This window comes from Haemaphysalis longicornis, unplaced genomic scaffold (genome assembly GCF_048455015.1).
Source record: "Haemaphysalis longicornis isolate Haplotype H1 unplaced genomic scaffold, Haemaphysalis longicornis Haplotype H1 scaffold_2, whole genome shotgun sequence".
In the NCBI taxonomy this organism is placed as follows: Eukaryota; Metazoa; Arthropoda; class Arachnida; order Ixodida; family Ixodidae; genus Haemaphysalis; species Haemaphysalis longicornis.
The window spans coordinates 132,732,059-132,757,678 of NW_027526295.1; the positions used below are offsets into that span (position 1 = coordinate 132,732,059).

A 25,620-nucleotide genomic window follows, 5' to 3' on the forward strand; every position below is an offset into this window, starting at 1 on the left:
CAGCTGTACCTCCGGACGTGTTAAAGAAGACCTTTGCTCGTTCTTCAAAACCATACAAGGATAACCCTAAGTAGCCCTGGTCATGAGAAGCGCTGACTGGATCCCCTTGACAGCCGTGACTGCTTGACAACTAACCTTGGTGCAGACGCTGATTATCCCTATACGCAAAACTACTTCGGCGCGGGGTGCCCTCACGAGGTTGCCTTTAGCGCACATTAGTAACGATAACTTCAAGACTTGTGGCTCCTTTTCGAAATCTGAGTGTAGTCAAGAATGCGCTCTTGTCACTTTTCATTCTGGGTAATTCTGACATTTACAGATATAAATACCTTACATCTTGTGCTTACATCAACATGCGCATCTGCAAGTGTGATCACGTGCTCGTTGAATACGTCAGAACAAGAGCAATGATCCGGCCGGGTGCCCACAACAAAATATCACTTTTGGCACTTGGTGACGTTCGTCTCCGGAATTCCGCCGAATACATTCAGAAAGCCGACCCTGTGCCCGAGTGGACACCTGAAAGATAAGCCACAGCGCAATAGCGAGCGCCGCTTTAAAAAGCTGCAAGGTCTCCGTGGCTTTCCTTTACGAGAACTGTTCAAAAAGGAGGCGTCACCATTGGCAACGGGCAATCACACGGTGAGGCCAAGATGCGCTGCGTGTTTCGAATACCGCTGTCGAGGTCAGAAAGATAAGGGCAGGGAAGATGGATTTCGTTTTATCTAAATAGCGCTTTTCCGCGTGCCCCGCGACTACTGTAACCGTCGGCTTTGCTTTGACGTGTTTCCCCCGTTTGCTGTTAGTGTCATTATTTCTGTCGCTCTGTTTTTCTTCGGTTACGACTATCGGCAACTCCAGGGAAACATAAAAGAGCCACAGGTATGTTGGTTGCGTTGGGGGAGTCGTATGTGAGACGCCATTGGGGTGACCATGAGTACGGGCAGGTCCCCTGGAATATCCAGAAAATGTTCGGCGTGTAGTTGTATCTTGTTGGTCCAGCGGTATACATAAAGTAGAGCTTCTTTAAAATAAATTACCATTCACAGCAGAGCCCACTGTTCAACCCACCAGATATTTTATTATATTTTTTTCCGAGAAGTAAAAGCTAGTTCCAGCTTGCATCGTTAAACAGCGACGTTCACGGGTTGTCACGGGGCGGGCCATAGTGCCGGTTAATAACCAGAGCATTCGTGACCGGAGGGCGGCCAACTCACTCATCAGCCCACTTCACTCCGACTCATTTGGACTCAAACTCACGCGTGAGTTTGAGTCTGAGTGAGCGCGAGGCTAGTGTGGCATAGTGAGTTTGAGCTTGAGTGAGTTTGAGCCCGACTGAGTATGAGTACGCCTGAGACCGAGCGAGTTCTGAGTCCATTCTGAGGCCTGAGTTCATTTTGAGTTTCGAGTACAGTTGAGCTCTCAGTAGATTTTGAGTTCTGAGTCCATTTTCAGTTTGAGTACATTTTGAGCTTTGTGTGCATTTTGAGTCCTGAGTACATGATTCATCGATTGATTGATTGTAGGGTTTAACACGCCGACGCTACACAGGCGATGAGGCGCACCGTAGTGGAGGGCTCCGGGTTAATTTTGACCACCAGGGGATCTTTAACGTGCGCCGAAATGAGTACATTTCAGTTTGAGTCCATTTTGAGTTTGAGTATATTTTGAGTTTTGAGTACATTTTGAGTTTGAGTAATATATTTTGAGTTTTGAGTACATTTTGAGTTCTGAGTAAATTTTGAGTTTGGAGCCCATTTTGAGTTTTTAGAACACTTTGTTTTTGAATAGGAGTGAGTTTTAAGCACATTAGAGTTATGAGTTCATTTTGAGTTTTGAGCCCATTTGAGTTCTGAGTTCATTTTGAGTTTTGAGCCCGACTGAGTTCTGAGTTTTGCGCTCACTGTGAGTTTGAGTTTGAGAGCGCCGATGTGCTGCTCAGCAATGAGTCTAAGTTTTAGTGAGCGGTGATTCAAAAAATAAATTTGTGACTGCGTTTGAGTGAGCCGCTTCAACTGTGCCGGGGTATGTTCGTGAATGCCAATATACGGTCGTTGTTTTAACAATAAATACCTCCGCGCGCGTCGTGCCAATTTGAATAAATTAGTGTCAGTTAACCTGTGCTCCTAAATTCTTCTGTGACAAAACGCATGTGCAAATATACTTTAAAGTTTTAACTAATGTATCTGTTTACACTAAAATATGAAGAGAGTATTTAAAGTGATAACGCTGGACGAAAATTCTGGGTGGAGAAAGGCACCAATTTGAACCCTTTTGGCACCGCACTCGGGGCACTAAAAAAATTCATCCCGACACCTTATTCGATAGCTTTTTTCGAAAAGGGCGAAGCTACTTATTTTTCATTCTGTCTGGTCTGGAAATAACGCAGCAGTGTCTCGTTGGTCTTCCTTCCTTCACCTCACCGTAACAATATGTCTTGTAGTTTTGTAGACTCTAAGTTAGACTAACACAATATGAGAAATTTAACGCCACAATACATTGAAATTTGCAAGATATTAGAATATTGGACATCTAAGAAGAAATTATTGTAAAATTAGAAAACGTTTCTAATGTTTTTGTTAAGAGGCAATTTTATTTCAATTATTTTGAGAGGCCTCAACCTAATCTCCCACACTAATCATCTGCTCCTGGAGACGTAAAAGGCAGTGGAAACAGCGACGTACTTGAGCGCGACATCAATCTCTTCCATGTCTGGCGGCATCCAGCTGAACCAGAAGTCCTGCTTGCCACTCTCGTCGGTGTTGGTCAGTGCATTGGCGGGCCCGCCGTCGCACTGGATCGACCTGAGCGTCGATTTGGACCAGTCGACGAAGTGGCCGAGGGGCTCCGTGGAGCCGCCCGAAGTGGAGCGGAACTCCAGGATCAGAGCGTTCACGGCCACCGACGAAGAGCTCATGTTCACTGCGAAGGAAGGGGGGAGAAAGATGTTTTTTGCAGGTTAGATTACAGGCCAAAGGCAAACGACAGGCGCACGCTACGTCCATTTTTCTTTGATGACAACTGCGGTCGCAACAACTCATCTTGGTTGCAGGGGCTGCTTTTAAAACGAGACAAAAATAATCGACACACAGGGCGCTGCGTTCCTGAGTGATTATTTTTTTTTGTCCGTGATACTTTTGCCACGATTTTTCTTGTACGCCATAAATGAAACAACCATATTATTGAAGGCCTAGTGAGCGACCTTCCACATCACGCAATGAAGAGGTGACGTAATCAATCAATCAATCAATCAATCAATCATTCAATCATGTTTATTTACGTGCCCAGGAACAGCCAGAGGCCTGAGTGCTGGCGCACGGGTAGTTACATGAAAACAAAATACAAGAAACATATAGCAAGAAACAAACAAGCGACAAGACACACAAATTGAAGTAGTGAAAATGACGAATAAAGCACAGGCGGAGCCTGGGTACAGGTAAAAAATAAAAAAAGAAGATGCCTATGTTGCTCTGCCTGTCGTATAATAATAATCAATCAATCAATCAATCAATCAATCAATCAATCATTTATTTGCTTGCCCAGGAACAGCCGGGGTCGGTCTTTGTGCTGGCGCACGGAAACAGAAACACACGAAACATAATGTACACATCTTTCAAATACAAAATAAAATACAAAATACAAAAAAAAACGAAAGGATAGCTTATGTTGAAGTTACGGAATGAAAGTCATTTAAGTGCATGAACTCAAGGATAAAAGACAAATGCAGAATAAGAAAAGTTGGCAGTTACGCCAATACAAACTCACAGACATGTTTGCGAAACAGAGTAGGGCAATCATTAAATATATCAAGGTAATCCGAGTACCGATTGTACGTGCATTGCAGTCGGCACACAGGGCACAAGACACGCAGACAATTGGGGTTGCAAAAGGTATCATGTTTCCTGGTCCACTTTTGCGGCACATAAAGACGAACATGCTGTAGCAGCTCACCACAAGACACTATGCCGTGCATAATTTTAAAGAGGAAGAGAATATCAGCCTTGTTCCGCCTGGAAGTTAAGCATGATAGCGTCAATGAAGAGGGCGATCCAGGGTTATAATTACTACTATCGCCAAAGCGATGGTTGAAGATAGATATGAACTTATTTTGGACCCTTTCTACAAGCTTACGGTTTGTTTTGCTCCTGCTGTTCCAGACAACAGATGCATATTCAAGCTGAGGACGACATATAGTTGTGTAGAGCTTGAGAAGAGAAGTCGGCTCCTTGAACTACTTGGACACGCGACAGACAACGCCAAGCGATCGAAGAGCTCTACGAGTAATTACCTGAATATGTGGAGAGAAGCTCAGTTTACTGTCGAAAGTGACGCCTAGGTCATTAACCTCTACCACACGTGGGAGTAATTCACCGTTGATGTTATAGGGAAACAAGATGTTGTCAGTCTTTCTTGTGTATGTCATTACCTTAGTTTTAGATGTATTAATGAGGAGTTTGTTGCATGAGCACCAATGCGAGAAGGACGAGATTGCTCTCTGGAGAGCGGAACAGCTGGCAGAGTTGGAAACAGATTTAAATATTTTTACATCATCGGCATATAAAAGAAAATTACAATCATTAAATATTGTCGCGACATCATTTATAAAGATTGAGAAGAGAAGTGGCCCGAGAACTGAGCCCTGAGGGACACCACTGGTGACCTCATAGGAAAGAGAAGGCTGTCCATTTACATGCACGAAACATGACCTATCACATAGATAATTGCGTATAAGAGATATCAGAGATGGTTGTATATCAAGCTCAGATAGTTTTTTGGCTAAGAGCTCGTGGCAGACGACATCAAAAGCCTTGCTTAAATCAAAGTAGACTACATCAAGTTGACCTCTCCCTTGCACAGCTTCCGAAGCATGCAGCATGAAGTTGACGAGATTGGTAGTGGTCGATCGGCCCGCGAAAAAACCATGCTGTTCAGGTATTAATGTGGTATTTATACTGAATGTGAGTAGTTTATGCAGTATTGACTCAAACAATTTAGAAGCAGCACATAGAATAGATATCGGTCGGTAGTTCGTGGGGTTCAATTTAGAACCTGTCTTAAATACAGGAACAACCCTTGCATTCTTCCAACGAGCGGGGAACTTGCCAGACTTGAGAGAAGTTTGAAATATACACGTCAATACTGGAACTAGGATATCACCAAACGCTTTCAGTACGGCAGAAGGAATGCCGTCAGGGCCGCATGAAAATGACGATTTCAATTGTTTCAGAGCTTTCAAAACGAGACTTTCCGAAACCAGCACTTCTGAGTTTTTACAGTAACCTAGAGATTGTGGAGGGGGGCAAGCTGCACTGTTGTTGCCATAAGTGGAACGGAATTGTCGCGCAAAGGCATTGGCAACGTCCGATATGCTCTCTCCTCGTTCATCGATGAGGTTAATGTTCCCAGGTGAATTTTTACATGTTTGAGAACGGACGTGGCCCCAGAAAGCTTTTGCATTGCGTGTTGCATCAGCCTCAACCGCGGCAATGTAATTCGACCTATCGCGCCTAACCAGACATTTACAAAGAGATCTGAGTTGACGAAACTCATTCTGCCACCTTTCCTGCCCCGTTTTCTTAGCTTGCTTGTGCGCTCGATTTTTCCTCCCCAAAGCTCGTTTAAGTTCAGCAGAAAACCAACGCGGAAAATTGCCTTTCTTTTCAAATTTACGGGGAACAAAGCTCCTCAAGCCATCGTGAACAACTTCAGTAAAAAAATCGGTCTGTTCATCAACGTCGTTGAGGTTAGCTATTGGTGACCAATCAGTGTTACTAAGAAAGTGAAATAAACCAATGTAGTCACCACGAGCAAAGTCGTAACTACTGCTTCCTGGTGTGCAAACAGGGGGACTGTAATGGAGGAGAGATACGTTATGCAATGAAATATGTAATGAAGGATGAAACTTGTCCGGTTTTACAAGGTTAGTATGACTGCGCGAGACGTCGACAGCTTCCAAGCTAGTCAGACACAAATCTAAGACGTTCCCACATGAATTTCTAATGAGGTTGCACTGCTGCAAGGAAGTAAAGGAAATAAAATCAAATAGAAAGTCACACTTCGGAGATATTGGGTGAGACGCCTGACTGACCCGCTGAGTCTCCCAAGAAATCCCCGGTGCGTTAAAGCCCCCAGTGACAAGGAAATGGTGATCACTGTGAGATATTACTGTAGTTTCGATTGTGTTAGGGATATTTCTGAACTCACTGGCATGTGTCTCGGGGGAAATGTAGTATGTACACACTAAGAGCCGTTCACCCCGATCACAAAACACCTCTAACCAAATACACTCACTCTCTAATTCAAGGTCAAGGCGGCGTTTACACTTGATGGAGTCATGTAGGGCAATAAGCACACCACCGCCCCGTTGTTTATCGTGCAACGGGTCACGGTCATGCCGGAAAACTTGGTAATGCGGAGGGAACAAGGTATTGGAACTTATGTCCGAGCACAACCAAGTTTCTGTTAGAATAATTATAGGCCAGCAAGAAGAAACGACCTTTGAGAAGAATTCAGCTGACTTTGTGCGAAGTCCACGGACGTTCTGATAAAAGCAATCAAAGCTACTATTACCTGCCATCATCATCAAGTCGTTACTGCTCTGCATGAATCATTTAATCAATCAATCAATCAATCAATCAATCAATCAATCAACCTTTATTTTTGGTGTCCAGGAACAACCCTAGGGTCTTGGTACTGGTACACCATATACAAGCATTCATAAAAACAAACTAAAATCAAGACAACACAACACAGAAAACCATATATATGAAAGAAACAATAAGGTAAAAATAGTTACAGAGATCCCAGAATGCAAAACAGCAAAAAAAAGGAAGCCTAGTGTTAGAAGCCATGACACTCGGCCAGCAAAAACGTTGAAGGCACGTGAAAAATTGAAAATACACAAGCAAATACTCAATGAACATGACGGAGATAGATTATACACATAAAACAAAGGTTTTGTAACAAAATGTTAGGAAGTTTCAAAATGGAAAAACGAAGTTCAGCATTACAAGCACTGACACTTAAACCGACAGAAATTCAAGCAACACAAAATCAGGAAAAGTGAAAAACAAACAAGCAAGATGATGATTTGCATAAAATAAATATGGAACAGAAATACGGCACATAAATGACATAAAGGCACTTAAGCTACAACAGTTTTCAATTCATTAGAGAACAAAGGCAAAGAGCTCTGGAATATATCAAGACGATCGGAATATTCATTATATGCACATTGTATTCTGCAGATGGACGAGCGTCGTCTACTTAAAGCATCTGTTCTGAAAGTTCGAAATCTTCGGAAAAGTTTGTTCGGCAAGTTGACATTGATAAGTGCAACCAAGTCATCACACAAAATATCACCATGAAGAAGTTTATAAAGAAAGATAATGTCAGCTCTTATTCGTCGACACCAAAGGGAAGGAATACTTTTGAGACAAGACATGCTGCCGTATGCGTCTTCTTGTACATGACGGAAACGGTGCCTAAAGATAGAAAGGAACTTATTTTGAACCCTTTCGATGCGGTCACTATTGGACTTGCAAGTTCCATTCCAGACAACAGACCCGTATTCAAGAAGAGGTAAGCAGAGAGCCGAATACAACTTTAAGAAAGGAAGCGGACCTTTAAACTCTCTAGAATACCTGCAAACAGCACCCAGACAACGAAGAGACCGACGGGTAATTTGTGCAATGTGGGAAGAGAAAGTCAGAGGAGAATCAAAAAGTACTCCCAAGTCCCGAATTTCGGTCACCCTTGGCAGTGTGGTGCCTGCAATTTCATAAGGGTATTGCAGCTGTTGAGTTTTTCTACTATAGGAGACAACTTTAGTTTTTGAAGGGTTCAAAATAAGGTCGTTTTTGGTGCACCAACGATGGAATGACACAATATCAACCTGAAGAGAATTAGTCCTGAACACTACGCACTTCTCTAAAGATTTTTATATCATCAGCGTACAACAAAAAAGAAGAATTTTGAATGGCAGAAGCAACATCGTTAATGAAAATGGAAAAAAGAAGGGGACCCAGAGGTACACCACTGGTTGCTTTGTACCTAAATGATGTTTGACCGTTAACACTTACATAGCAATATCGCTCCTTGAGATAACAACGTATAAGACCCACCAAAGAAGCGTGTACATCTAACAGAGTGAGCTTTGCAAGCAATAACGAGTGGTTGACAACATCAAAGGCTTTGCTCATGTCACAGTAGACCACATCCAGTTGGCTTCTACCAACGATTGCTGGGACAGCCTGCTCCATGAAGCATACAAGGTTCGTGGAAGTTGAGCGACCACGCATAAATCCATGTTGATTAGGAATGAGGACATGTTTAAATGAGAAAGACAAGACCGTATGAAGAGATAACTCGAAAATTTTAGAGGCAGAACAAAGCAGCGAGACAGGCCTATAGTTTATAACATCAGTTTTTAGGCCTGACTTGAAAACAGGGAATACGCGAGAGATTTTCCATGAGCGAGGAAACGTTCCCGACCGGAGACAGTAAATATTGAAGTGAACACAGGAACGAATATATTTGCATATGTTTTTAGGATTGCAGCAGGAATACCGTCTGGCCCACAAGAAAGCGAGGGCTTGAGCCGCTTGATGCTGGTCCAAATGATGTTCTCGTCCAGTTGTAAACAACCGGAGTTCTCGCCCTGGTGCCAAGGGACGCTGCTGTTGTCACTACCACCGCTAATCCCAAAAAAAGAAGAAAATTGACGAGCAAAGCAGTCGGCCACCTTGACAACCTCATCGCCGTTGGAGTCTAGAAGACGAATAGAATCTTTAGTTGTACTAGATCTAGAATGAATGTATTTCCAGAAGGCTCCCGGTTGGTGAGTTGCTTTAGTTTCTACCGACGCCAGGTACGAAGTATGATCACGTTTGTGCAATATTTTACATAGGGCACGTAGGCGCCGGAATTCCTGAGCAAACTGGTTGGCACCAGAGCGCTTCATCTTTCTGTGCGCACGTTCCTTGAGTTTCAGGGCATCCCGCAATTCAGAAGGAAACCAGTGTGGAAACTTGAACCTCCTCGGTAAATATTGCGGGATGTATTCCTTCATACCCGAAAGCACAATCTCTGTGAAACGGTCGACTTGTTCATTGACATCAGTGTGGTCAATGACGGTCGACCAAGGGGCAGCGGAAAAATAGCCATACAGCCCAGCATAATCTCCCCTGGCGAAAGCGTAATGAGGTTGCGTGTTGTTGGAATTTACGGAACGGTGGAGCAATGAAGGGAGGCAACAGGAAATAGAAAGAGGAGGATGAAATCTGTCCGGTATTACTAAAGAACAATCAGAGTGCAACACACTAACGCCATCAAAGTTCGAAAAGCACAGGTCCAGAATATTTCCACTGCAATTTTTTATGCGATTACACTGTGCCATAGAAGTGAAAGCCAAAAAATCTAGCAACCTATTACCCTTCTGTTCAATGTGGTGGTTGTAGTGGGAACAAGTTAGCTGGCTCCACTCCACGCCAGGAGCATTAAAATCTCCAAGCAGGAGGACTTTGCGGTTGCCATGAGTGATAAGCACCCGTTCAATGGAGGAGATTAACTTATTGAACGCCTCAGGAGCTACATCAGGAGGAATGTAAAAAACACCAACTAGAAGTTTTTCAGTTTTAGAGAAATGAATTTCGACCCATAAAGACTCATCTGCGTTATCAATATCGCTACGTAGCACACACGGGAGAGATTTGTCAACGGCGAGAAGGACCCCGCCCCCTTTTTGTTTGCATCCCGTTAAAGCACGATCATTACGATATACATGGTAATTTTGAGGAAAATAATCACTGGATAGGATATCAGGGCACAACCAAGTTTCAGATATAGCTATTAACGGAAAGCAAGAAGCCAGAACGTTACCAAAAAATTCAGTCGCCTTAGTTCGAAGACCTCGCACATTCTGATAAAAAACATCTAAACTATAGTTCATATCACAAGCTACCTGCAGCACTGTGGAGGCTACATTGTTATCAATAGTGCGCCCGCTGAGGGCGCCTAATCCGCCGTGAAGGGGGTCCTAAAGGACACTCCCTTCTCCCCTCTCGGCAAGTGGCACCGCACGGCCCCAGCGCCTTTTGTCGCTTCCTTCGCGGTGAGTTAGGCGTCCTGAGGGGGGCAACAATGTAGCCTCCACAGTGCTGCAGGTAGCTTGTGAGATGAACTATAGTCATGGTTGTTTTTCTTACGTGATGCGCTCAGAGCTGTGAAGCATGCCTTCGCGAAACATGCCTCGAAACTCCTTAAAGAGGCAGTCTTTCGGCCAAACAGCGGGGTCATTTAGGCGCTCGAAACACTCTTCATTCAAGGAAATATAAAAGGATGCATAGGTGTCGAATTTAGTCTTCAGTCGTCGGCAGCTCAAGGGCGAGACACCTAAAGTTGACAGATGAGCATTGAGACTGGCAGGGGTGGTGGTCGGAGAAAGCTTGGAAACAAACATAGCTTTGGGGCGCTTCGGCTGCGAAACGACGACCAGTCCAGATGTGTCTGACGCACCCACACATGCCCGGCTTCGGCGCTTCTTCTCAAAACTGGGAGGGTGACAGTCAGGCACAGACACGGAAAGCACTGGGAAAGGGGTGGACGGAGTTGGGTGCAGTGTAGGAGACGCCGGAGACACCGCCTGCAGCGGAGCCGACGTAGCCGACGAGGATGGCACTTCATTGTTAACAGCTTGGGTGAAAGAAGGCTTCCCCGAGCTGCCGCGCATTCCATTCTGCGAAGCAGCGGGACGGCGAAGCAATTCAGCTCGCAAGGAGCAAACCTCTGCACGCAGGGAAGTGACCAACTTCGCATAATGGGCGCGGTCTCCCTCCCTCTCCTGACGGAGGCTGGCAAAAGCCCGCGCGTTTTCCCGGCGCAGAAGGTCGTTGTCCTCGCACAGCCCGGCCACTTGGTCGCTGAGAAAGGAAATTCCCTCTAGCACGTCAACGAGGAGCGCGCGAAGACCGGCAGGTTCGGCACCAAGGTCACCCGGTTGGAGCGGGGGCGCCGGGGCCTTCTTGACGACTGTCGGTGAGCCTTGACGAAGGGAGCAGGGGGAAGAAGCCCTGTTTGCGGGCGCGCCGAAGTCGTCGCTGGCTCCACTAGGCCTAGCCGCCACCTCAACCGTTTGACAGATGTTGCACTTGAACGGCCGAGCGCCAGATCTCAGGAGTTGAAGCTCAGCGTCCGGCCACACAACACACTTCGCGTGCACGCGTTTTTTACAGGCAATGCAGCGGAAAAACTTTTGTTTGCCATAAAAAACGCAAGAGCAGAGAACACAACAATCCTTGCTAGGCGCCATCTTGAAAAAAAAATAATAATAATAAAAGTAATAATAATAATAATAATAATAATAATAATAATAGTAATAACCAATGGCAGCTGTCGTCGCATCCGCCGCGATCGATCTCGCCATGACGATTCGGGCCGCGCAATTCGCGCCCGCTCGGTGGTCCCATGTGTCTCTCCCGTTCCAAGGACACCCACCATGGCCCAGCCATAAAGTGGCCATGGTCGGAAGAGCCACATCAGTTCTGTCAATACTGTTGGCGCTACAGTGGGGAATCTAGAGCGCGGTTTTCCCATCTTCCCAGAACTAAATACGCTAAATACAAACACCTATGCTCGATGCTCAAACGACTGTGTCTGGCCTTTGCACGTTTGAAGATTCAGATGCGCGAAACCAAGGCGCGATCGGGATAAAATCACCTCGCAAGGTTACCTCAATATTAAAAAAAAAAACGTCCGTTGTGCTGTAAAATCAGGAATAAACTTATCATTTTACAATAATCATTGCACCTACACGCTGCCGGCCAATTTACAAAAAATACGTGAGCCGCATTTATCCCGACCTCAACCATGATCAATGCAAGAGGTGCACCCAGCGAGCCTCACTCACTCGCATGATTTGGGCTTGTGATGCTCAGCCACGAACTCTACGAGCATGCTTACGCATCACCAGTGCGGAAGCGGGAGACCTGTTTGCTTAGCTCCGACCCAGAAATGCAGATCAAGGTCATCCTACTGGCCGAAGATGCCGCTCACGCCCAAGGGCTGCAGGCCGCCATCTGAGTGGGAGGAAGCCAGGAAGGCTCCCACTCCCCTTCCTCCTTTCACCCAGTTTCGGGCAAAATAAAGTGACTATCATCATCATAATCATCATCATCACCTCGCGCGATAATTTCCAACTGTGGCCCTTATCATCGGCATTACTCTGTGTCATACAGTGGCGTAACTAAGGGGGGGCAAGGGGGCTACAAGTGACCCGGGCGCCACTTGGGAGGGAACGCCGAGCTAGGACCTCCCAACATGTGCCAGAGGGAAGCAAGCGGCGCCGGGTTACCGTACGTCACTGCAGCGGGGCGGCATTGCCGCAACAGTCACTGTTAAAGAGAGCGCCAGTATGGGCTAGTTTGCACGACATTGCAGCAAAAGAAGAGGGCTGAGGAAGACAAGGACGACAAGAGAGGGTCACACATGGGGCACAATGTCGGGGGGGCCACACGGGGGGCTAGCGCCCCGCGCAGCTCCTGTCCGTCCTTGTCTTCCTCAGCCCTCTTCTTTTGCTGCAATGTGGCTGTTCAAGCAGGTTCTTTCCTTTCTGCTTTCTGCTTTCGTTGTCACGAAGCGGCGCCACCGATGTGTAAATACTTAGGTACGGAGTGCAGGAGGCAACCCCAAATGATACCCAGTGTGTGTGTCTGCTGCATGTATGCATGTGCTTTCTGTTTTCTTTTGTATCCCAGAATCGGGCGGTGGGGTGGGTGGCGCTCTTAAAATTTGCACCCTTACAATTAGATTAATCCTTTGCAGGTATTCTTAAAACGCGAGGAGAACTACATGCAGCAGATTTTAGGGATCCTCTTTTATATTCACACCAAACCATTATGGTCATGTTCATCAAAACCTATTCGCCCCGAGCGCGAACAGAGTCGGCCCCTGGCGGCGGCGGGACGAACCGCTCCTAGTGTGGATGGCGCTCTCGCGTCGTCTGCTTTTTCACGTTGCGTGCGGCGCAAGACGCGTGCTGCACACGACAAAACAACCAATATGTGTGCACGTTTGGCAGTAAGCAATGACATAGTTACCTCTGCTTGCGCATTTCCTCTAGAAACGCAATAATCAGCGGCCGTTGAGGGTTAATGCGCTGGTTTAATTCCACGAAACATCTTCGCCGTGGTCACCGCTTGAGTGTGAACATTGCTTCCACACATTGCACTTTTCGTATTGTTGAGTGCAGTCGTCTGCCGTTTCGGGAACGTCGAAGGGTGTTTTTTGAAGGTGGCGTGGTGATTATTTAAAGGATAAAAGTTTAGTACGCGAAACGGGTAAGAAGCGACAAGACCTGTGCATACGCGTGCAAATTCCACACCCTTGTAAAACTGCGCTGTGTCCTTATAGAAAGAACAAACAAACAAAAACATTTGCACTGCACACGACCCGTGCGCTATCGCCCATACATTACCGGACACGTATTTTACACCACCAAGCGCCTGTGTGATCGTGTCCTTCCCGTATATTTCTAAAATAAATACCATTTTTGGACAGTCGTTGTTTATACTGAGGAGGAGGATCGAATAAACATTTATTCAACTGTATCGAGTTGCTAATTTTACGTATTATTTAAAATACGTTTCTATGGGTGGGCAAGAGTATTTAGGGGGGGGGGTTTCGGTAAAAGTAAGCAGTTGTGAGTTTTCGTCTGTCATGTGGCATTTCGTGTGTCATTTTCATATATATCATTTTCAAATCCGACATGAATCACCTTGTCCAGAAACGTGTCTCACTCAGCATAACCAAATGCCTAATATATGGTCACGTCTTAACCTCTTAAGGTGGACCTAAGTTTAAAGAAAGAGGAGAAAACGGGTAATATAATGCGCGTTGGTGCCCACATGTGCGAGGAGTGTGTGCCTTGACTCGCTGGTTTTTTTTTTTTCCCACAATGCTTGCTTTCAATACATTTTTGAAAAAGGCGAGCCACAATTCCTGGACAATCTCGGACCAAAGGGGGGTTAATTAATTTTGAAAATACGTGTTAATGTACTGCTTTTTCACCGCTACAGAACACAACGCCTAGTGTATAGTTTCGATTGTAAGTAATACTGATAACCATAGTTTGGCTTTTCGCGTTACATGCGTTCTCTTCTCTCTGCTCTTGCAACGCTAGCAGGACCCCTCCCCCCCCCCCCCCCCCTCTTCCCGAAAAAAAAAGAAATGCACAGAATTTCATTTTTTAACCAATCCTCAAGAATTAAATGCCAAGACAAAGGCGATATTCAGTTTACAAAACAAAGTAGTTACCGGGAACCCGTTGCGCTGATTCGCAACGAGAAATAAAAAGGAAATGTTTTACTACATCTGCAACAGCGCAACTTCATTTATTGCCATCTTTAGGGTTCGTAAGCGACCAATTATACGCAAGAATGCAAACACATCTCGCTGTTGCAGGCACCTGTTAGATTTTAAAAGGAACGCAAATGGTCAACAGAGCAGCCGTAACAGAAAATTTGTGCTCACTGTGAGGTCCCAGAAGCAATTGGTTTGCACACTGTAAACCTGCTTGTCACTTTGCGAAAACCTAGCTAAACATGAGATGTTGATTGTACTGCGTGCGTTGACAATTCAATTCGCAAGTTCACTTGCGACGAAAGCCGTAAATAAGTGATTTGAAAACGTTATTCATCAAACCTTCCTTCAGAGTCGCTAAAATTTCATTTAAAAGACCCGTTAGAGGGGTTACATTTATATCTCTGCGCTGATCAAAATTCAGTAATTTTATGTTGCCTTTTGAACACACAAAAAATATCGCAAGCTCTTAGAAAGAATTTCGGGGCAGTTAAGTAGTGTTACCATTTCAGGGCATCCCACAAATGCAAGAATGCGTCATGCTACCAGTAACTTTTTTCTTCCTCCATGCTACCAGTGAAAGCGATTGAGATTGCCGTTGTAAACTGAATTTCAGTGATCGAGGCTTCCTGATTTGTTTCTATTTATGATTTTATTGAAGGCTCAAAGCCATAGTCTGGAAAGATCGAGCTTGCTACGAGCCACAGCGTAGAAGTTCATTGTCACAATTACGGCCATTCTGAGATTCCCGATGAGCCGTCGCTTTTTTTTGGCGTAGTAATGAAAACTGACTGCCGCTTCCATGCTATACATTGAACGTTGAGGAACCGAGATGCAGCCTACCACTCTTGTTTGCACCTTTCGTGCGCACATACGGCGAGAAAAGAGCACGAAGCGCGCCCACAGTGTGCATTCTTACGGGCCGCTCAGCGGAGCATCCACACTAGCGGCGCGATGCTGTCGCCACCTACATGTCGAGCTCGCGGCGAATACCCGCCGCGAATGCTCAGTGGAAGGCGTTGCGCTCCTGAGCTTGCGCGGTTGCGTTCTATTTCCTGCCGCAACCCTGAGCTAGCACATTAGAATGGCTAGGTTCCGCTGTCCCACCCTTCGAAAGACGCTCCTCGCCGTTTTCTTTCCGCCGACTCACGGCCGGGCCGCCGCGGCGGCGGATGCCGTGGCCGACACTGCTGCGTTCGTGACGCCGCCCTGCGAATTTTAGGTAACGGCTTGCAGAATCTCTGGTTTCACTCTTTGTAGAGCCACGTGTGTGAATCCAAGTGACGTCGCATGGGCAACTGTTCTGGGTGTCGTTTAAGGCTTTGCTTTCCAACCCCCTTCACAGCTTGGATTGGAGCCATTTTTTTTTCTTGGCGTCTTGCTGACGATGAGCATCAGCACTGGCGTCACAAACGGCAGTGATATGCGACGACGAGACAACAGGGATTGCCGGGATGAGTTTTTTTACGCATCATTAACATTAATAAAAAATGTGGGCATAGTATGCAGATAGGTAGTTTGCAATAAATCATTTGAGAAATACATTTCATGGTCCTATTTTATGTGAAGCGACGCAAGAACCTGTGACCGACAAGGTCCATTTCTTCATTCACTTTCCCAAAACAGCCAGATGGCCTTTTTTCAACATAGATGACGAAAATAATCAATCAATCAATCAATCAACCTTTATTTTCGGTGCCCAGGAACAACCCTAGGGTCTTGGTACTGGTACACCATATACAAAACATACATAAAAACAAACTAAAATCAAGACAATACAACACACAAAACCGTATGCATGAAAGAAACAATAAAGTAAAGATAGTTACAGTAATCTCAGAAAGCAACACAGCAAAAAAAAAAGAAACAGGAGACCTAGCGTTGCAAGCCATGACACTCGGACAGCGAAATGTTGAAGGCACGTGAAAAACAGGAAATACTCACTGAACATGACAGAGATACGTTATACGCATAAAACGAAGGTTTTATAACAAAATGTTCGGAAGTTTCAACTTTGAAAGAAGCTCAGCATTACAAGCACTGGCACTCAAACCTACAGAAATTCAAGCAACGCAAAACCAGGAAATGTGAAAAACAAACAAGCAAGAACATGATTTGCCTAAAATAAATACGGCACATAAATTTGCAATGACATAAAGGCACTTAAGCTACAACAGTTTTCAAGTCGTTTGAGAACAAATAAAAAGAGCTCTGGAATATATCAAGACGATCAGAATATTCATTATATGCACATTGTATTCTGCAGACGGACGAGCGTCTTCTACTTAAAGCATCTGTTCTAAAAGTTCGAAATGTTCGGAAAAGTTTGTTCGGCAAGTTGACATTGATAAGTGTAACCAAGTCGTCACACAAAATATCCCCATGAAGAAGTTTATAAAGAAAGATAATATCAGCTCGCATTCGTCGACACCGAAGGGAAGGAAGACTTTTCAGAAAAGGCACACTGCCGTTAGCGTCTTCTTGCACATGACGGAAGCGGTGCTTATAGATAAAGAGGAACTTATTTTGAACTCTTTCGATACGGTCACTATTAGACTTGCAAGTTCCATTCCAAACAACAGAGCCGTATTCAAGAAGAGGTAAGCAGAGAGCCGAATACAACTTGAAGAAAGGAAGAGGACCTTTAAACTCTCTAGAATATCTGCAAACAGCACCCAGACATCGAAGAGAGCGACGGGTAATTTGTGTAACGTGGGAAGAGAAAGTCAGAGAAGAATCAAATAGTACTCCCAAGTCTCGAATTTCAGTCACCCTCGGCAATGCAGTGCTTGCAATTTTATAAGAGTATTGCAGCTGTTGAGTTTTTCTACTATAGGAGACAACTTTTGTTTTTGAGGGGTTCAAAATTAGGTCGTTTTTGGTGCACCAACGATGGAATGACGCAATATCAGCCTGAAGATAATTACAGTCATGAATATTACGCACTTCTCTAAAGATTTTCATATCATCAGCATACAACAAAAAAAGAAGAATTTTGAATTACAGAAGCAACGTCGTTAATGAAAATGGAGTAAAGAAGGGGACCCAGAACAGAGCCCTGGGGTACACCACTGGTTGCTTTGTACCTAAATGAAGTTTGACCGTTAACACTTACATAGCAATATCGCTGCTGGAGATAGCAACGTATAAGACCCACCAAAGAAGCGTGGACATCTAACAGAATGAGCTTGGCAAGCAATAACGAGTGGTTGACTACATCAAAGGCCTTGCTCATGTCACAGTAGACCACATCAAGCTGGCTTCTACCAACGATTGCTGGGACGGCCTGCTCCATGAAGCATGCGAGGTTTGTGGAAGTTGAACGACCACGCATAAAGCCATGTTGATTAGGAATGAGGACGTGTTTAAGTGAGAAAGACAAGACCATATGAAGAGATAACTCGAATATTTTAGAGGCAGAACAAAGGAGCGAGACTGGCCTGTAGTTTATGGCGTCAGTTTTTGGGCCTGACTTGAATACAGGGAATACGCGAGAGATTTTCCATGAGCGAGGGAACGTGCCAGACCGGAGACAGTTATTAAACATTGAAGTGAACACAGGAATGAATATGTTTGCATACGTTTTTAGAATGGCGGCAGGAATACCATCTGGTCCACAAGAAAGCGAGGGCTTTAGCCGCTTGATACTGGCCCGCACGATGTTCTCATCCAGTTGGAAACAACCAGAGTTACCGCCCTGGTGACAAGGGGCGCTACTGTTATCACTGCCACCGCTAATTCCAAAAAAAGAAGAAAACTGACGAGCAAAGCAGTCGGCCACCTTGACAACCTCATCGCCGTTGGAGTCTAGAAGACGAATAGAATCTTTAGTTGTACTAGATCTAGAATGAATGTATTTCCAGAAGGCTCCCGGTTGGTGAGTTGCTTTAGTTTCTACCGACGCCAGGTACGAAGTATGATCACGTTTGTGCAATATTTTACATAGGGCACGTAGGCGCCGAAACTCCTGAGCGAACTGGTTCGCACCAGAGCGCTTCATCTTTCTGTGCGCACGTTCTTTGAGTTTAAGGGCATCCCGCAGTTCAGAAGAAAACCAGTGTGGGAATTTGAACTTCTTTGGTAAAATAATAATAATCAATCAATCAATCAATCAATCAACCTTTATTATAGTGCCCAGGAACAGCCGAAGCCTTGGTGCTGGCGCACTGAGAAAAAAAAAAGAAAAAATGCCGCATTGAAATACATCAGCGGCTGACACATATAAAACCAGGAAAAAATGTGGGTGAATGAAATACCACAGAGAAAAAATTAAAAGTGGCATCCAAACTACATTATACGAAGTTATGGTACATTGCACAAACACAGCGTACAATGACCATAGCAATCGGCTGAAGCATCAATTACACAAAAACGTATGAAACAAAGTACAGGAAATGTTTGTAACTATTCACATAAACTGATAAGTTATAGAAACATTTGTTTCTATAACATTTGGTTCGCCCGGGCCACTTAAACATATGTATGAAGAGTTGACTACACAAGTGTAGCATAGTACATACCACGATTACGCCCGCAGCACTAACATATATGAACATATGAACAACATATGAACAATATATGAACACTAACATATATGAACATATATGAACAACATATATGAACAAATGAGAACAGACTCTGTGAAAACAACATACACATGCGGAAAATAACTGAAGAACACGAGAACACGATGAGCGGAATAATAATAATAATAATAATAATAATAATCAATCAATCAATCAATCAATCAACCTTTATTTTTGGTGCCCAGGAACAACCCTAGGGTCTTGGTACTGGTACACCATATACAAGCATTCATAAAAACAAACTAAAATCAAGACAACACAACACAGAAAACCATATATATGAAAGAAACAATAAGGTAAAAATAGTTACAGAGATCCCAAAATGCAAAACAGCAAAAAAAAAAAAAGGAAGCCTAGTTAGAAGCCATGACACCCGGCCAGCAAAAACGATGAAGGCACGTGAAAAATTGAAAATACACAAGCAAATACTCAATGAACATGACGGAGATAGATTATACACATAAAACAAAGGTTTTGTAACAAAATGTTAGGAAGTTTCAAAATGGAAAAACGAAGTTCAGCTTTACAAGCACTGACACTTAAACCGACAGAAATTCAAGCAACACAAAATCAGGAAAAGTGAAAAACAAACAAGCAAGATGATGATTTGCAGAAAATAAATATGGAACAGAAATACGGCACATAAATGACATAAAGGCACTTAAGCTACAACAGTTTTCAATTCATTAGAGAACAAAGACAAAGAGCTCTGGAATATATCAAGACGATCGGAATATTCATTATATGCACATTGTATTCTGCAGATGGACGAGCGTCGTCTACTTAAAGCATCTGTTCTGAAAGTTCGAAATCTTCGGAAAAGTTTGTTCGGCAAGTTGACATTGATAAGTGCAACCAAGTCATCACACAAAATATCACCATGAAGAAGTTTATAAAGAAAGATAATGTCAGCTCTCATTCGTCGACACCAATAATAATAATAATAATAATAATAATAATAATAATAATAATAATAATAATAATAATAATAATAATAATAATAATAATAATAATAATAATCACTATCATTATTACCATGAGGGGCGCGAAAATATATTTGCCATGGGAGCCATCCTATCTAGTTACACCACTGCTCTGTGATCCCCCGAAAGACAAACACCGGTCCCTGTGACAGTCTACCGCTGCTTGCCTGCGTCAGCGGAATTCCGTTTTTGTAGGCAAGTTTCACTTCAGCAAATGCTCCCCCTTTTCACGACTTTATGTTTGATGCTCTTTATGTTTAATGCTCTCTTTGATCCCTCAGCATCCATTCAACAAGTTTGAGCTACAAGGCGTGCTACACCCACACGAACTCACTCCGGCCGGTGCCAAAGACAAAGTAAGAGATCGAGAGACGAGGCAGATTAGCGCTGGACCACATAAATGGTGTTGACAGAAAATCATTAGGAAGCGATGCTGAGGTCTGTGGAAGTAGCATACTCCCGCTGTGCATTACTAGCATCGCCAAAGTGAAAATCGGTAGATGAAAAATATCAGGAGAGCTCAGTATGCGCTGTACTAAAGGTAGGGCACCCACTGGACGAGCGTTGCGTCCTTCGTGTCCTGAGCTGGTCCTGTATGTCGTCTGCCGTGAGCCCTGTCCCTCCTCCACTGTTTTTAAGTGTCTCACAGTTTTAGTAACCAATTCGCCAACATTAATCCACTCACGGGAGATGGAAGCTCAATGTTTAACACGATGAGCGGAATTGTACTCCTCAAATCCTCATCCCCGTAATCTCTCCACATTAAGGTGAACAAGTTAGTGGAGAAAAGGCATAATATGGCCACTGCCCTTACCACAAAGGAAGTCATTCATTTCTTACTTACACTTCAGCACTGAGGACGTGCAGTCTTTGTCAAAATTTTCTAGGCCATTGCAGAAAGTGCATAGGCCGCAACAAATTAACAGCACAAGCTTACCTCCCGAGCGATGCTCAAATAGTTTATGCGGGAAAGCTAGAGAAATTATATTCTTCCTTATTAAGAAATTGTTGGTACACAAGATGCTCTTTTGAGTAAAGTGTCTATCACTAATTTTATTTGTACGCAGCCTTTAATTCAAACCTGTATCCAGCGGTGTTACTTGATTGCATTTTTTCTGTTGTATTTTGATTTGTATGTAGTTCATGTATGCACCCACTCCCTTCCGCAATGCCCTAGGGCCTTGAGGGTAAATAAATAAATAAATAAATAAATACAAGACTTTTCTGTCTTGTTGCCAAAAATGTCTTCATCGGAGTTAAACGTTAGGCTTACGCTTTCAATTTTTTGTTCATTTACAGAAGTGAAGGCTGTTGCTGCCGGGCGACGCCGCACAAGCCCACCTGTAGGCTTTGACGGCCCCATTTAGCTTTTGTATGTACTCCTTGATAATAAACAATGATTATTATTATTTGTCGCCCGGAAACCCTTTGCGTGGCCCAGAAAATTTCTGACAAAGACTGAACATTGTTCACAATAGATTTTTGTTCCTGTCCTTTCAAACCAAGCTCTCCGGCGTCAACATACATTTACCCGACGCTGTGACGCCGACACAAACTCGAACCCTTTCAGCGTATGAATGATAAGAGGGGCGTATAGAAATCCGCGCGCAAGTATTGTCCGGTACAAACAAATGAACAACAGATCCAACGCACCGCCATGGTGGTACATTTTGAGAAAAAAAAACGCCCGCACAAACAGTTATTGGAACTATTGCGCTTAAAAGGAGGGCGTGGGAGTAGGGTTGCCTTTGTAACGATATGGCGCGTACCGTATGCGACCCGCCTGCGCGTAAAATGGCTACGACGCGCCGGGGCGTCTCATTCCGCGAGAACAGCTCCGGGTTGAAATCGAACGACTTTCCGGGCGCAACGCTAACCCTTTCCTCCCTCGAAGATACGGCTCTCTTTCAGCGCAATGTTTGGGGATTCCCAGGCAATGCGCGCCCATCCGCCTGGATGCGACTTAGTGAGGACCCTGCGAGGCGCGCGGGTGTGTACGTTGGAAAACTCGCAAATAATTGCGAAAAAGCAAACAGCCTCCGGGAATCAACGAAGAAGAGCAGGGAAAGAAAAAAGAATGCTGCTTCTCTGCAGCGGCAACGGAATTTCAACGAGCACTCTCGCTTTCCCTACTTCTGTTTAGTTCTCCTGCGCGATGCTTTTATTTTTATTTTATAAAAGCGTCTCCCAATCGGCTTTAGCTGACGCTAGCCCAGATTGTTTTTCTCTGCGGACAGCCTAATCTAAACAGACAAATGAAGCTGCCGTCTTCACTTCCCACGCAGGCGCTATACGAATGCACCCGAAGGAAGCAGCTGAGAAAACAATGGTCTCGCTTTGTTGCTCGGAGCTGAAGGGAATCCTCCTTGCGCCATTTGTTGCGAGCGCCACCTGCGGCGCAATTTGGAAAACTGCCTCGCTTTTCTTTCTACTTTTTAGCACACTGGACGCGGTTAATTTTGCTTGGCAAAACAACTTTCAGCGGTATGTTGAAGTCCATGCTACAACATTTTCCAGAGCGGGAATAGTTGAGGGCATCAATGAGGTCCGCGGGCCAAAAATGTTTTATTCACTAGTGCCCCCTGCACAAAGCGCCAAAAAGGCGAAGTTTCCCGATTGCTTTATCGCCAGGAGAGATTTAGTCACACACTGTATGCATAGATTCCATTGTCTGTCACCGTACACCTCTACAAGCGTTTGTGCGCCCTGCGGTGTCCACCCTATAAATTCATTTTTTTCTCCTCTACTGACCCATGATTTCACCTATTAACACAGTCTTTAACGCGAATGCACGCGAATGCGTACCTAACTGAGCGAAAATCCCGGCGTCCCTGAAACGTTACCAGAATTCATACTGGCTGAGAATCTAGTTCGACCAACGTTGAGTTCGACAACGCGCGCCTCAGAAATCAAGCACGAACTCGCCGCTGCCTCACCACTTGGCGCTGCAGTCACAAGCGAGTCAGACATATGCGTGCGGGGCACCACCACTCTCCCTGCTGGCGCTGCGGCTACTTGTGCTCCTCTACGGGCAGAACACGCAAGAGCACTAAATCACATTCACGTTTTCGCCTTCACTACATCATTTGAAGTGTTAGCGTGGCTTTTCAGCTTTTTTTTTTGTTTGTTTTTATATTCTACATATTGTTACGCACCCCCGCCCCCCCGAGACACGCCGGAAAACGGGGCAGGCGAACGGCGTCGTCTTCTTGGTAGTTCACGGCTGATAACGTCTCGTCTGGTCCCGACGGGTCATTGGCTGGGGCTACGGGGCTGGGGAATGGGCGCGTCCATGGCTCAATGGGGCTGGGGCGGCAGACGCCTTCCGTTAGCTTTGAGGTGATCTCTTCAGGTGCGGGGCCGGGGAACCGGTATGGGAATGAAGACGGCACCCTCCACCAAAATGTTACGTGGTTACAAGGCAAAGATGAGACGAATACTGGACGATGGATTACCGATGTATTTACACGGATGAACTATGTACAAGCGGCCATGACAGCCAAGCTACATTCTGCTTCATCGTCGTCGGCGTGGATCCCCTGGAGCCATGTGCCAGTGCCCTTTTTCTGCTTCCCGTAACTGTAGTTTTCGGGTTATCCTCCATTTTTGTCACGGTAGGCATTTTTGTAGCTGCTGCTAAACAGGCACAGAGTACGCTTTCCCTATTTTAATACCCAACCTGCCCGAAAATTCGGTCCACGTCCCTTGTACGTCTTGATTAAAAGAAACCATGAAAAAAAAATTGCATCAAATGAACCCAAATCTTCAAGCCTTTTTGATGCCGCTTAAAACGGCCATGAAAACGAACTACAACTTCGTTTAATCTGAAACAGCTACCATTTGAAAGAGCTACTCTACTACCATTCGGTAACTAACTCAGCTTCATTTAAGCCACGAAAGACGTTGTGTTCACCGAAACAAAGCAGAAAATAATAAAAAGCGTTCAAATTTCCCGCTGCAGTGACGTAATGTGGGAAGGAGTGACGTGATACGAGCCAGCAGCAAGAACATAGTTATCTGTGTATTAACTGCACGTTAGCATCCATGTGATACAAGCATACAAAACTAGATGCCCCGCTACAATCTCCCAGTCATGTTTCTTTGTTTCTGGGTGGCTGCTTACGTCCGCGGCAGCCAATCACACAAACCACATTCTGTGACGTCATAGACACGTCGCCAGAGAGATCGGGAGTCGGCACTGCTTCATTTGTTTTCCTGAATGTCCTTGCAATTTTTTTTTTAAGTTTTCTATAAAATTAGCATCGTCGTCATCGGGACAAGGCAGTTTTTTTAAGTAACCAAACTTGTATTTACTCCTCATGGTCCATTTAGGAACATGCGAGCGGTGAGAGAAAAGCACCGCTTCACACTGTGCGGCGAGTGTCACCACTGATCGCCGCAGTGCCAAAAAAAAAAAAAAAACAGCGACAAAATGCGGCTAAGCCTTTACCATCACCAGCCTATCTACGCCCACTGCAGGGCAAAGGCCTCCCCCATTAATCTCCACTTATACCGGTCCTGTGCTAACTGCGACCAATTTATCCCCGCAAACTTCTTGATCTCATCTGCCCACCTAACTTTCTGCCGCCCCCTGCCACGCCTTTAAAAGTTCGCGACCAGCATACGTTTATTAAATTTGTGTGCAAGGTTAGCCAGTAATGCGCGTGTGGTTACACCCGTGCTTTATGAACGATGCGAAAATTGCTCAACCGCCGCTTCGAATACGAGAACGCACCATTGTTCTGGTGTACGCGATAAAACGGTAATTTCATATCTAGCGCAAAATCGGCAGCAACATTTGCGGTGCACAGCCCATTGTCAGCGAGATGAATTTCAAACGTGCGTGTGGTTGAAGTGCGAAAGAGGGATATAAGAACACGCATTGGTCAAACAAACATTTTGAAACTGACGCTACACTGAGTGCGTCACAACCCATTAAATACATGTCTATTTATAAGGACCTGACAGTTGGTTTGGTGCATTCAGAAGCTCGAAACTGATTTACTGGTCGGTAAAATTCGTATCTCAAAACCACCCCCTATTTTCTTTTCCACTTTCACGCAAAAGCTTCGAACGGCCAATCGAGCGAAAAAGGCAGCGCAACCTCCGCGGTGACTCAGTGGCAATGGCGTTGCGCTACTGAGCCCAAGGACACGACCAAAGTTCGATTTTGGCCACGACCGAAGTTCTTCTGATAAGGATCGAAAGATGAAAACGCCCGTATGTAGAGCTTTTGGCGGGTGTTAAAAAAAAACCATGTGGGCAAAATTATTCCGGAACCTGAACTACTGGAAGCCATACTGCACTTACAGCAAAGCGTACGCCCTTTTAGTCGAATTGGTTTTGAAATTCGCGCCAGCCAATGAAGGCGTACGGCGCGCAGCATGAACGAAAAGTGGCACACGAGATGCAAGGCTGTGAAATCCACGATATGCACGAACTGGCTGCTCCGCCACCAACGAAGTAGGAAGGGCAAAGCGCTAAACCATTAGCCTTAGTGACCGTTATTCCAACGAGAGTGGGCCTGTTTGTTCCTAACCTTTCACGCATCGTCCTGTGTGCGGTACTCCCATTTGTTTAGTCCTAAAAGCAGCCCGATATACCTAGATAGAGGATGCGCAGGTTAAGACGAAATCAAAATAGAACACGAGACAGCCAGCCAAGGCAAGACAGGGCAGCCAGTCGGCATCACGCTC

The 25,620-nt window shown here is 44.9% G+C and overlaps 1 protein-coding gene across 1 annotated transcript in view; it reads right to left on the bottom strand.

Annotated features, from left to right (window-relative positions):
* Positions 1–25,620, bottom strand: part of LOC144169239 (uncharacterized) — a 122,204-nt gene that overhangs the window by 23,091 nt on the left and 73,493 nt on the right. Inside the window, exon 2 of the mRNA XM_077698296.1 lies at positions 2,685–2,922. Within this exon, the coding sequence (XP_077554422.1) occupies positions 2,685–2,922 (238 nt within the window). The remainder of the gene's footprint in view (positions 1–2,684; positions 2,923–25,620) is intronic.